The sequence below is a fragment of the Miniopterus schreibersii genome, assembly GCF_964146895.1.
Source record: "Miniopterus schreibersii genome assembly, chromosome: 3".
In the NCBI taxonomy this organism is placed as follows: Eukaryota; Metazoa; Chordata; class Mammalia; order Chiroptera; family Miniopteridae; genus Miniopterus; species Miniopterus schreibersii.
In genome coordinates this window covers 30586961-30598919 of record NC_138103.1, presented here as the reverse complement: position 1 = coordinate 30598919, position 11959 = coordinate 30586961, and the positions used below count along the sequence as shown (strand labels likewise).

The following is an 11959-nucleotide window of genomic DNA, read 5'->3' as shown; positions in this document are numbered from 1 at the left end:
GGCTGGCTGAGAGAAAGCAGAGAAAAGGAGAGGGACAAAAGGAGAGAGAAAGAGAGATGGAACTGACCCCTAAGGAGATGAGAAAGTGCCTGGCAGACACAGGGAGTTGAGGTGGGAGGGGAGAGGCCCCAGGGAGCCAAGGTCAGGACCACACACATCAGCATGAAGATGGGGACTGGGGGACCTATATCATGGCTCCTTTTCACTCACAAGGGAAGCACTTTTGCAATACAGATAAAGAAGAAGCAAGATTAAAAGGGAAGTGCTGGTCACACTGGGGCAGGCGTGTTTGGGGAAGGCTCCCACAGTCCTCGCCCAGTGGTCAGACAAGCCTGAGGCAGCCCCTCCACAGGGCCTCCCCCGGCCTGGAGCTCTGCTCGGCTTCTCATCCTCGGGAGGAGAGCAAGGCCATGGGCCTGCCCCTGCTGCTGCCCCTGCTGCTGCTGCCAGCATCTCTGCAGGCTGGTGAGTGGACGGGCCCCCTGGTTCTGCCCAGGGACATGAGGGAGCCCCTGGGAGGGGCTGTGGCCAGCCAGGCTTCCCGCCTGCAACAAACAAGGGGCTGGGTTCGCCCACAGTGCTGGGTCCCCCACACCCCTCACCCTCCTTTCTACGCCAAGCCCAGAGAGGGGGACACCCAGCCAGGGGGCCAGTCCTATCATCTGTCACACTTCTGCCCATAGGTGAGGGTGTCAGGTGGTCTGGGTTATCGTCTTTGTCTCTCCTAGTGGCTTCAAAGTCTCCCCCTCTCCCTCCCTCCTCCAGGTGGCTCAGCAAAATGCACTTCAAACTTTCAGTATGAAGTCATCCAACCAAAGCACCTCTCAGCCCCGCAGGGTGGCTCCATCGACATCCTCTTCTCCTTCTGTTTTTCCTGGGAGGTTCCCAAGGATCCCAAAGTGCGAATATCCTGGAGATGGAAAGACTTCTATGGACAGTTCATCTACAACACAAGCCCGCCTTTCACCCATGAGGATTTCAAGAACCGCCTCTTCCTGAACTGGACAGAGGGCCAGAGGAGCGGCTTCCTCCGAATCTCTAACCTGAGGAAAGAGGATGAAGCTCAGTACTTCTTCCGAGTCCGGTTGACCACACTGAGACTCGGCGAGAAGTTCTGGCAGTCCATCGAAGGGACCAAACTCACCATCACCACAGGTGAGTCCCACTGCTCTGGCCACTGGTGCCCTCACCCCCCAGGACTAGTCCAGGCGCCGCTCTTCCTGACCTTTCTCTCTAACTCCTCTCCCTGCCCCTGACTTCTTCCCAGGCCTCTGCCAACTTTACCTTTTTCACCATAATCTCCCCCAGACTACCTTCCTTGCCCATCCCCCTCACTGCCCCCTCCAGATCCAGCCCCCGACCCCATCCCCAGGCTTCAGCACCTTCCAGGCTCCCTGGTTATCCTCCCTTCTTGCTCCAAGCTGGGGCTCCAGTCCTGTCCCCTGCCCCCTGCCCTTGCCCCATGTCCTCCAGGTGGACTTGACTTTTATAGGATGTGGCCTGCCTTCCCTTTGTCATGTGTCTGTGTGTGGAGCCCCAGCTAGCCCCATGTCTGTGTCTCCCCACAGCCACGAGCTCAGCCTGGCACACACAGGAGGTACCCAATAATGGCCCAAGGATGCCCCCCTCCACCCCTGGTAACACCCCATCACCTGTTTTCCAGTCTCCCTGCTTCGTTTTCCCATCTGCTCCCCAGAACATGGCCCTCAATGCTCCCTCCCCAGTCCTATCTCTTTCCTTTCCTTCCCCATCTCCCTCTCACCATCTTCATCCCTGTACCTTTCTTGCTTCCCACAACAACCTTCCCCAAGTCCCCACCTTCATCACACAAACGCCTGTGTTGTCCCCTTCTCCCTCTGTCCTGGTCATTAGGGGCCCCTCTGCATTAGCAATAAGGGCAGCTCTTGCTTACTGTGCACTTGTCCCAACTTAATACTTTGGTATGCATCACCCTAGTTAACCTGCACAACAACCCCACAATAATAGTAGGAACCGCTATCATCTTCCTCTTCCAGGTGGGAAACTGAGGCTTGCACTTGCACAAAGCCACCATCATGGCCAGGTGGAATCTGAACCCAGTCTACCCCAGAGCCTCCTGTCTTAACCATTAGCCGCTCAGTCTCACGTACTGACTTGATCATTTTGTTGTCTTGACCTGTTTTAACCTACTATAGGATGTGTCGTATTAATAGGTCTTCCTATATTACCCACTGGGGTGTAGGAATGTGAACCTGGGCTTATCTGTCTCCAGGTCAGTGGGAGAGGGACTCTCTCCCAGGCCCAGGCATAAAGGGATGCATTGTAAGTTTATTTACTTTTTATAATCACTCGAGCTGGCAACTCTAAATGATGTCAGTGATGAATCACTCCTCCCAGCTTGGGGAAACCCACTGCCCTGTCTTGACCACAGAGCTGGTTTTAGATAATTTGTAAAGTGGCTCACAACCTGAATTAAGCAAACAGCCTTGGGTTTATACTTCCAGCACCTTCTCCATATCTCCTGTGTTAATTTCTAACAAGAGTAGACAGAGAATTTGGTAACCTAAAGATTTTATTAGAGTTAGATTTTTTTCTGTGGCTTAGTATTATAGCAGTTTTTTAATGATGCATTAAATACCTACAAAGGTGCAATCTGTTTGTAAGAACTAAAATTCAATATATATTAATGTAACTTTAAAAACATATTTCCAATACATACTAGGTACTTTACAAATGCTTTCTCACCTATTAAAGCAATCTTGCAAAAGGACAAATACTTTTTGATTCCACTTATAATATGAGGTATCTAGAGTAGTCACCTGGGCCTGGGGTGATGGTGATGGGAACTTGTTTAATGGGGACAGATTTTCAGTTTGGGAAGATGAAAAGGTTCTGGAGATGGCTGATGGTGAGAGCTGCACAACAATGTGAAGATACTCAATCCCATTCAACTGCCACTTACATATGCCACTTATATATGGTTAAAATGGTAAATTTTATATTATCTGTGTTTTTCCACAATAAAAAAAAATTTTTAATCCTGTGGCCTATTTGTAGATGATGAAATGAGGTTCTGAGGTCACACCACTGATCAGTGGTAGAGTCAGGGTTTGAACTGAGTGATGTGGGTTCTCAGCCTTCAGCATTTCACCCTTGGTGATCCCCTTCTGGTATAAGAGCTCCAGGGGTTGCTCCCCATCCCTAATATTCCCCAAACTAGGGAATAGGATGTGACAGTTTCATCCAGATCCCTTCAGTCCTCTAAAGGTGAATTTGCTTATTTCTCATGTCTTCTCAGCCAGTGAGAAAACCACCAAGGGCCCCACCAGCACCCTGACCCTCACCACAGATGGCCTCGGTATCTCAGGAGACAACAGAGGCTCAGGATCTAGGCCCTTGACTCCAGGAGGTATAGTCGGGGTGGCACTGGCCAGTGCTGTGCTCATAATCACAATTTTAGGACTGATGATCTACTTGAAGCAGAAAAGAAGCAAAGGTAAGCAGTCAAAGATTGCACTCTCTCTCCAATCTTCCCAACCATGTGTTTTTCTGAGCCCACCTGCATCAAAATGACCACAGATACCTGTTAAAAGTGCAAATTCCTGCTGGGGTGAGGTCTGGACTTCAAATATATTAATAGTCTCCTCAAATGGTGTCTGTGAGTAATCATGTTTGAAAACCACCACTCCAGACCAACCCCTCTCCACGGATCTGATCATTTTTTCAGTTCTTGTTTTCTGACTCAGTAATTTCTCATCAGTCCTCACCTTTTGGTTCATGGGGAGGGGAGGATCTTCTCTGGGAAAAGTAAGGAGAGAGCAGAAGGGACAAGAAGTTGGCTCAGCTCAGCAAGCATTAGTGGGGTGGCCCTTTTCCAGGGCCTGGCTCGTGAATGGAGTTATAAGTAAATAAAGCAAAGGCTCTGCTTTCAAGGAACTCAGAGGGAGCAGGAAGTGCCTCGAGGGCTAATTGCCTCACTTGGAAAGAGCTATGGTAGGTTGGGAGGAAGAAGAGGGATCAGGGAGGACTTCTCAGAGGAAGTAACATCTGCAAAGTCTCAAAAAATAAAAAAGCATTAGCCACAGAAGTGGTGAGGGTGGTATAGAGACCACTGTTCTTCCAAGCAAAGGAAACAATTCTGGGAACTGTAAGTAGCTCAGTGCTATGGAGGAGGCAGGAGGTAGGAGAAGAGGAACTTGGAAATCACATCAAGAGCCTCTGATCCCAGAGTCAACATGAAGCAGCCAAGAGGCAACCACACTTTGTCTTGCACATACATAGGTCTTTGGAGAGAGCAAGATTCTGGGAAAGGTTAAGAGGGAACCAGTAAGACTTGGTGATTGTATTGATGTAGGAGTGAGGGAGCAGGAAGAAGTTTCATGTTTACAACTTGGGTGAATGAGGCTGTAATGAAACCACCAAGTGAATTAAGGAACAAAGGAGGTCAAAGGGCATGTTTGAGGGAGAAAAATGATTCTTCCAGTTTGGGATATGTTATATTTGAGACACTTGTGTGGCATCTGGGTAGAGATGTCCATCAGAAATTTGAATGTATGCATTTACAACTCAAAGAGAGGGCAGAGTTAGAGGCATTCATTATTTATGCCCCAACACCATCCAAAATTTATTTGAAATTATGTTTAAAAAAATTTGCAACAAGAGTTTCCCTCTTAATATTAAAGCACAAAGGTAAAGAACATAGAATTGAGACTGCCTGCAATTAGTCCTGGCTAGGTCAAATCTGACACCATGGTACTATTACTCTGTGCTTCGTCAGTAATATGGGGATAATACTAGCAATTACCCTAGGGTTATCATGACAATTAAACATAGTGTATTTAGAGGAGATTAAAGATGGCGGTGGACTGAGTGGAAGCTACACTCATACTCTCACAGGACCAAACTGGAATTACAACTAAAATATAGAAAAACCATCCTGAATAATCAACTGCAACTGAAGATGAGCTAGAGAGCACCCTCATAATCAAGGAGGAAAAATGGAGACCACATAGAGACTGGTAGGAAGTGCAGAGGCGCGACAGGGCTGTCTGAACTCCCACAGGCAGCAGCTGAAGGTCCAGAGGGGTATCTCAGCTATAGGGGGTTCCCACTGAGGACTCTGGGGACTAAACCCCAGGCTGAGCTTCCTGGCCAAGAGCACCAGAACTGAGAAAGGTGCCCACATAACATCTGGCTGTGAAAAGCATCTGGGTTTCTGCCCTCCAGGGGGAGATGGCTGGAAATGCAGGCACCCTCTTAAAGAGCCAATGCACAGTTTTGTGTGCAGCCACTCACCTTGGGCTCCAGCAGAGGGAGGGCAGAGTGGACTGGAGCTGTGTGAGGAGAATCTAGGGTTGTGGGCTCTGGAGATAGAGCTCAGAGGGCACCACTATGGATTCCTGTGCCAAGTCATTCCCCCATACTGCAGAGGACATCTTTCACAGGCAGACATTTACCTTCCAAGCAGCTTTTGCCTGAGGGGGAAGCAAATGCCCCACCCTGCTGGAAAACCTCTCCCCCTGCCCTATGGAGTTTCTACAGCCTGAGGCTCAGTAAGAGAATCAGATTAACCAGCCTATAGGCAGAGGCAGATCTCAGAGTGCTTTGAGTCTTTGCCTGATCTGCTTCTCAACCTGGGCCTTGGAAAGTAGACTTTAGTGTGCATCTTGGTCCAGTCCAAATGCACTCAGGCCCAACAGAGGGGACCTCAAGCCATGGGTTGTTGATAGCTCCAAGCAGGGTACTCAAGGCCAGGCACAAACAGCATCTGACACTGGCCTCACCAGAGACCTTCGAAAAAGACTGACAGTCCTAGCAGGCCTACCTAATACTTAGAAACAAACCCAAATAGGCAGCCAAAATAGGAGACAAAAAAACAAGCCCCAAATGAAAGAACAAGAAAAGTCTCCAGAAAAAGAGCTAAATGAAATGGAGATAAGCAATCTATCAGATATAGAGTTCAGAATACTGATTGCAAGGGTGCTCAACAGCATGAAAAAAGATATGGAAATTATGAAAAATGACCAGTCAGAAATGAAGAGTGACATAGTAGACATAAAGAATACACTGGAAGGAATAAACAGCAGATCAGAGGAAGCTGAGGATCACATAAGCAAATTAGAAGATAGGGTAGAAAAAATCACTCAATCAGAGATCCAAAAAGAAAAAGCAATTCAAAAACAGGAGGACAGTTTATGGGAGCTGTGTGTGGGACAACATAAACAGAACAATATTCACATCATAGCAGTGCTAGGAGAGGTTGAAAATAAGCAAGAGTCAGAGAACCTGTTTGAAGAAATAATGGCAGAGAACTTCCCTAACCTGGTCCAGAAAAAAGTCACACAAGTTCAGGAGGCCTCTACAGAGAGTCCCAAGCAAGAAGAATCCAAAGAGGCCTATACCCAGACACATCATAATTAAAATGCCAAAAATTTAAGACAGAGAGAGAATCTTAAAGAGAGCAAGAGAAAAGAAATCTGTTACCTACAAAGGAGATCCCATCAGGTTGTCAGCTGACTTCTCATCAGAAACTCCACAGGCTAGAAGGGAATAGCATAAAGTATTCAAGGTAATGCAAAACAAGGATGTGAAACCAGGACTACTCTATCCAGCAAGGCTATCATTCAAAATAGATGGTGAAATAAAGAGCTTCCCAGATTTAAAAAAAAAAAAAAAAAAAGGCTAAAGGAGATTAGCATTGCAGGAAATGTTAAAGGGACTGCTGTAATTTGAAGTAGAAACAGAAGCATTGCAAGAAATGTTGAAGAGACTGCTATAAGAAGAAGAAACAGAGAGAGAAACGTAGGCATAAAGAATTAAAATGGCAATAAATAAGGACCTATCAATAATAACCTTAAGGACTTTAAGGGAGAGATCAACAGCAATACAGTCATAGTCGTGGACTTTAACACCCCACTGACTTTACTGGATAGATCTTCCAGACAAAAAGTCAACACAGAAACAGTGACTATAAATGACACACTAAATTAGATAGATTTAATTGATATTTACAGAACATTTCATTCCAAAGCTGCAGAATACACATTCCTCTCATGTGCACAAGGGTCATTCTCAAAAATAGACCACATGTTAGGATACAAAACAAGTCCCTACAAGTTCAAGAAGACTGAAATCATATCAAGTATCTCAGATCACAATGACATGAAATTAGAAACCAACTACAGTAAGAACGCTCAAAAACATTCAAACACATGGAGGCTAAATAGCATGTTATTAAACAATGAATGGGTTACCAATAAGATCAAGAAAGAAATCAAAAATTTCCTGGTAACAAATGAAAATGACCACACAACAACCCCAAATCTATGGGACACAGTGAAAGCAGTTCCAAGAGGGAAGTTCATAGCACAACAGGCTTACCTCAAAAAGCAAGAAAAATTTTTAGTAAACTATCTAATCCTTCAGCTTAAGGAATTAGAAAGCTCCCCTGTGAAGCCACCAGACCAGGCCTTTTGTTTGTTGGAGGTTTTTTTTAGTATTGCTTTGATTTCATCAGTTGTTATTAGCCTATTCAGGTTTTCTGATTCTTCCTGATTCAGTTTTATATGATCTCACTCATATGTGGAATCTAATAAACAAAATAGACTAAGGAACAAAATAGATCCAGAGACACAGAAGCATGGAACAGACTGATGAATCTCAGTGGGAAGGTGGGGGTGGGGAAGTGGGTGGGGAGAGATTAATCAAAGAAATTATGTGCATAACTCATAACCCATGAACACAGGCAGTAGTGTGGTGAGGGCCTGGGAGGGCCAGATGTGGAGTGGAGGGTGTCAATGGGGGACAAAAGGGAGGATATCTATAGTACTTTCAACAATAAAGATAAATTTAAAAACAAACAAACAAAACACAAAATATAATGCATTTAGAATATACCTGGCACAGAGTAAGCACTAGATGAGCATTAGCACTTATAATTATTAAGCTACAATAATTAAAGTGATGCAATACTAGCATATAATAGATAAACAGATAACAGATAAAGTAATGGAAGAAAATAAAAAACTCAAAATATAGGCAGGATAAAAATAGACCCAAGTATATGCAGGAATTTAGTAAAATTAAAAGGTACATTTATAATCAATGGGGGGAAATGAGTAATTCAATACATAGTGCTGGAACCATGGAGTGGAGATGACCTCCCTAAGTATGACATAAAACCCAAAAGCAATGAATAAAAATATTGATAAATTCAACTACATAAAAATTGGGATTTAAAAAAAATTCTGCAAAGAAAATACAACAGTGGTTTCTCCTGAGAGTAAGAAAGAAGGTCAGAGATGAAGAGAAAATGTGATACAGTCACTGAGGAAATGAAAGATAGTATTTGAGGATTCAACTCAGATGAGAAGCTATAAATCTGTGAAAGCATCATTGCACATGATTGTGTTTTCCCCCAGCAGTATTCAACCATGCAGTTTAGAAACCTTTACGACTTACTGGTTAGGAGTTGTGTTTACCTGCTAGCACCAGACACCACAAGTAACCATGGTTTAGATAAGGGAGAGATTTTTCCCCCCTCATATAAAAAGATCTAGAAGCAGACAGTAGAGGCCACTGTCCTTAAGCCCTCAGGCTCCAACCTTTCTGCTCTTTGTCCTGGATACTGGATTCTATCCTGAAGGTTGCCTCATGGTCCAAGGTGGCTGCTAAGACTCTGGCCATTATTTCTGAATCCAAGTAGGAAACAGAAGGAAGGAAAAAAGGAAAAAAGACTATGCCCCAGTTGTCTGTCCCCCTGACAGTAAAGACAAGGGTTGGAGATGAAGAGAAATGTGACACAGTCCAGGAGCCTTCCTGGGAGTCCTACCCACACTTCCCCTGATATCTTATTGGCCAGAATTTAGTCATATGTCCCACATCTATCTGGTGGGGAGCACACGGCCACTCCAAATAAAATCAAGGCTCTGTAAGTGAGCAAGAGGAGGTGAATGGATTTGGGGTAAGCAAATAGCATCCCATCCCATAGACACGTGCAGGACTGGTGATCTGTCAGCTGGGTGGGGCAGGACAGGGGAACTCAGGAGGTCATGGAGCTGGTGAGGGGGCACAAATGGAGTGGAGGACTCACAGACAGCCTAGATAACCTGAAAGAAAGTGGGTTATCAGGAGACAATATTTCAGGGAGGTAAAAGCACAGGTATAGGAGGAGGATGACCAAAGAGAGCTGAAGTAAAGAACATTGTAGCATGAAAATGATGCTAGCATTTAATGTTTTAGAGTTCTCATTCCCAGTGATTAAAATAAAGTCGAGGGTACGGCTGAGTGAAGTAGAGGTCACTGGAGTTGGGGCGACAAATATGTCCAGTGTGTTAGAGGATTGTCCCTGTAGATGATGAGACCTCCCAGGAGGGTGGTCAGTAGTGGAGACGATGTATGTGAACCAGGGGCCAAATGCGTAGGATGTGGAGGGGGGATAGTGCAGGGGGATGGGGAAGAACAAGAGTCCGCAGTGGAAGAGAGGGACAAGCTGCAATGTAAACGCAGATTCCAGCCATGAGGTTCAGAGGTGGGAGAGAGAAACAGCCACCACTCAAAGGAAAGCACAGAAGCTGGTTTGTCAGAGCAGGAGGGAGCAATGATGCCTGTGACAATGGGGGGTGGGGGGGGGTGGCCAGGGCTCAGGAGTGGAAGGAGAAGAGAAGGTTGAGGGATTGCAGGGAGTTCAAGGAAAGGGGAAGGAAGCAGAGGGAAAGGTAGGGAGAGAAGAGGGTGAAGGGGGCACAGGGTGCAGAGAAGAGCTGCTTTCCTGATTTGGTGTGGAGGACAATAGCGGGAGAGGTGTGGGCAGCTTCAGCGTGCCAGCTAGGTGCTGGCTGCGAGTCCTAGGCCTTTCCACATGGGTTTCAGCAGAGCTGCTTTGCTGCCTTGGATTATCCAAGAATGGTCTCAGAGTAGGATGAAGCAGAAAAGGCAGGAGGAGAGATGCTACCCATGGATGGCACACTGACACGCTGTTGGTTCCTCTACAGGTCTGCAGACTAAAGCAAGAGCCCCAGACAGGTGAGTGCTTGTCCTCCAAGGGGAGCACTGGTTTGGGAAACGGGAAGTGTCCTTATGAAAACAGTGGGAGGGAGCCTTTCACAGCTGCTCTTATCCTCCCCTTTCTCATCCACATCCTCCTAAGTCCCTAACAGGCTAGGTTTTTTACTTCCTGAGGCTCCAGATCCTAAAAAACAAAAAAGCCACACACAGACACACACAAATCGAAAACAGTGGACCCAGGGGTTCCAGCAGTTTCTCTGATTCTTTCCCAGAACGTCCCCCTTTTCCCTTTCTCTGGTATCCCCTTTCTCCTCTTTTCTTGGCCATTTCTCAGCTCTTCCTTCTGTTCATCGTTTTCTTTCCACCTTGGACATTGTCCTTCCCAAACATATTTCCCTTTTCCACATTTTTTACTCTTTCTTGCTCACTGTCCAACCTGCCTTTTCCCCTGGTGAGGTGCCCAAAGTGGCCACAGAATTGTCTGTCTCCAGCTGCTCTACCATCTGCCTTCTCTCAGAGCACCTTTGCCCCTCAGCTCCCAGCCTGGCCTCTCCTCAGTGCCGGGGGTCTCCTTCCTGTCCTGGGCACTGGTCTTCAGCACCCTCCCACCGGTTTCCCTGTCTCCATCCTTCTTCCCCATTTTCCACACTCCCTTTCCTCAGTCCCCCTCCCTCCTTTTTCTCCCTCCCTGACTTTCCTCAGCTGCCCTCCTCAGGTCCCCTTTCAGGATGGTGTCTCCTCCTGGGGACCAAGGCCTGAGCACCACCCAGAGACTGGGAGATGAGCTTCACTGGTTTTCCTTCAGTTTTAACCAAGGCAGTGCCAGCAGAGAGGACAGGAGCTCACTCTTCCAATTTCTCCTCTGGTGCCCTTTCTACAAAAGCGGCTTCCCCACAACAGTCCTCCTTCAGTTGGCACTCAGGGACCTCTCCTGGGCTACACCACAAATTGCCTCTCAGTTCCCAGGCAGCCTCCGTCTGAGAGCCTCAGACCATTGCCTATATCTTCTGAGTATGTCCAAGCAGGTCGCAGAGGCCCCTACAAGAGAACCAGCCTGATGCAGGTTTTAACTCTTTTCTGCCCAGCGTCTAACACAGTTCCCACCCTTTCCTTCCCATGCAGGGGATCCTTCCATAACACTGAGGAGAAGTATGAGAACATTGGGCATAAAGGTCAGTTCTACCACCATCACCCGCCACTCTCCACCTTGGCCTTTCCTTCTTCCCCGCCCACTCCCTCCTGCACATGTGCCCCTCAGCATTTCCCTCTTGCCCATGCCTCACCCATCCATCCCACCCTGGTCCTGACCTAGCAGATGACCTCACTGCTGAGCCCTCTGCCCATTTCTCTACCCTGGCTGCCATGCCACCTGACCCTGACACATCTTGATTTTTTTCCTAGGACAACATACAGACTCCAAGCTGGACCCAAAGGTAAGCAGCTCAGACTAGAGCCTGAAAGAATTAAAGGGAAGCTTGGAGAAGTTGGGGTGGAAAGAATGGACTGTGGTATCAGCAGGGCACTCAGGTGTGGGATCACTGCTCTAAGATGAGGACAGGTCCCCTCTACTTCTAACCCTCTTCTCTTTCTCTTCTCACCCAGGTTGATGGCATCCTCTATGCCTCCCTTGCCCTCTCCAGCCCAACCTCACCATCAGCACCTCCCAGCCACCATCTCCACAAGAACCCCCAGGAAGAGACCGTATACTCTATCCTAAAGGCCTAAGGAGTGTGACCGAATGATGACTTCCTTAGAGGAAGCTGCACAGAGGGACCATCACTTCCCATAATAATCCCAGCCAGACACAGATGACTCAGAAGCCAGCAGGTGTCAAAGGCCACCAAGAACCTGAGAAAAACAGCCATCTGCTCTAGTTCCCTCAACTCCCTCCCTTGCCCACAAAAATAAAAATATCTGAAGGATTTGCCTGAATGCATCTAAGGGGAAAACTGATGTCACCTTCAACTTCTGACCT

At 46.9% G+C, this 11959-nt stretch overlaps 1 protein-coding gene across 1 annotated transcript; it reads left to right on the top strand.

Annotated features, from left to right (window-relative positions):
• The first annotated feature begins 305 nt into the window (after positions 1–305).
• On the top strand, positions 306–11919 carry LOC308554539 (paired immunoglobulin-like type 2 receptor alpha). Its single transcript, XM_081131761.1, has 7 exons — positions 306–465; positions 766–1155; positions 3278–3475; positions 9972–10002; positions 11107–11156; positions 11386–11417; positions 11587–11919. The coding sequence occupies exons 1-7, from the start codon at positions 411–413 to the stop codon at positions 11707–11709; spliced, it is 879 nt and encodes a 292-aa protein (XP_080987887.1). The 5' UTR covers positions 306–410; the 3' UTR covers positions 11710–11919.
• Positions 11920–11959: the final 40 nt, after the last annotated feature.

Excerpts from the sequence above, each read along its gene's own strand:
- LOC308554539 (XM_081131761.1), top strand. The coding sequence starts at position 411 with ATGGGCCTGCCCCTGCTGCTGCCCCTGCTGCTGCTGCCAGCATCTCTG. Across the intron at positions 10,003-11,106 it reads AAAGCAAGAGCCCCAGACAG|GGGATCCTTCCATAACACTG; the intron begins GTGAGTGCTTGT and ends CTTCCCATGCAG. Across the intron at positions 11,157-11,385 it reads TGAGAACATTGGGCATAAAG|GACAACATACAGACTCCAAG; the intron begins GTCAGTTCTACC and ends TTTTTTTCCTAG.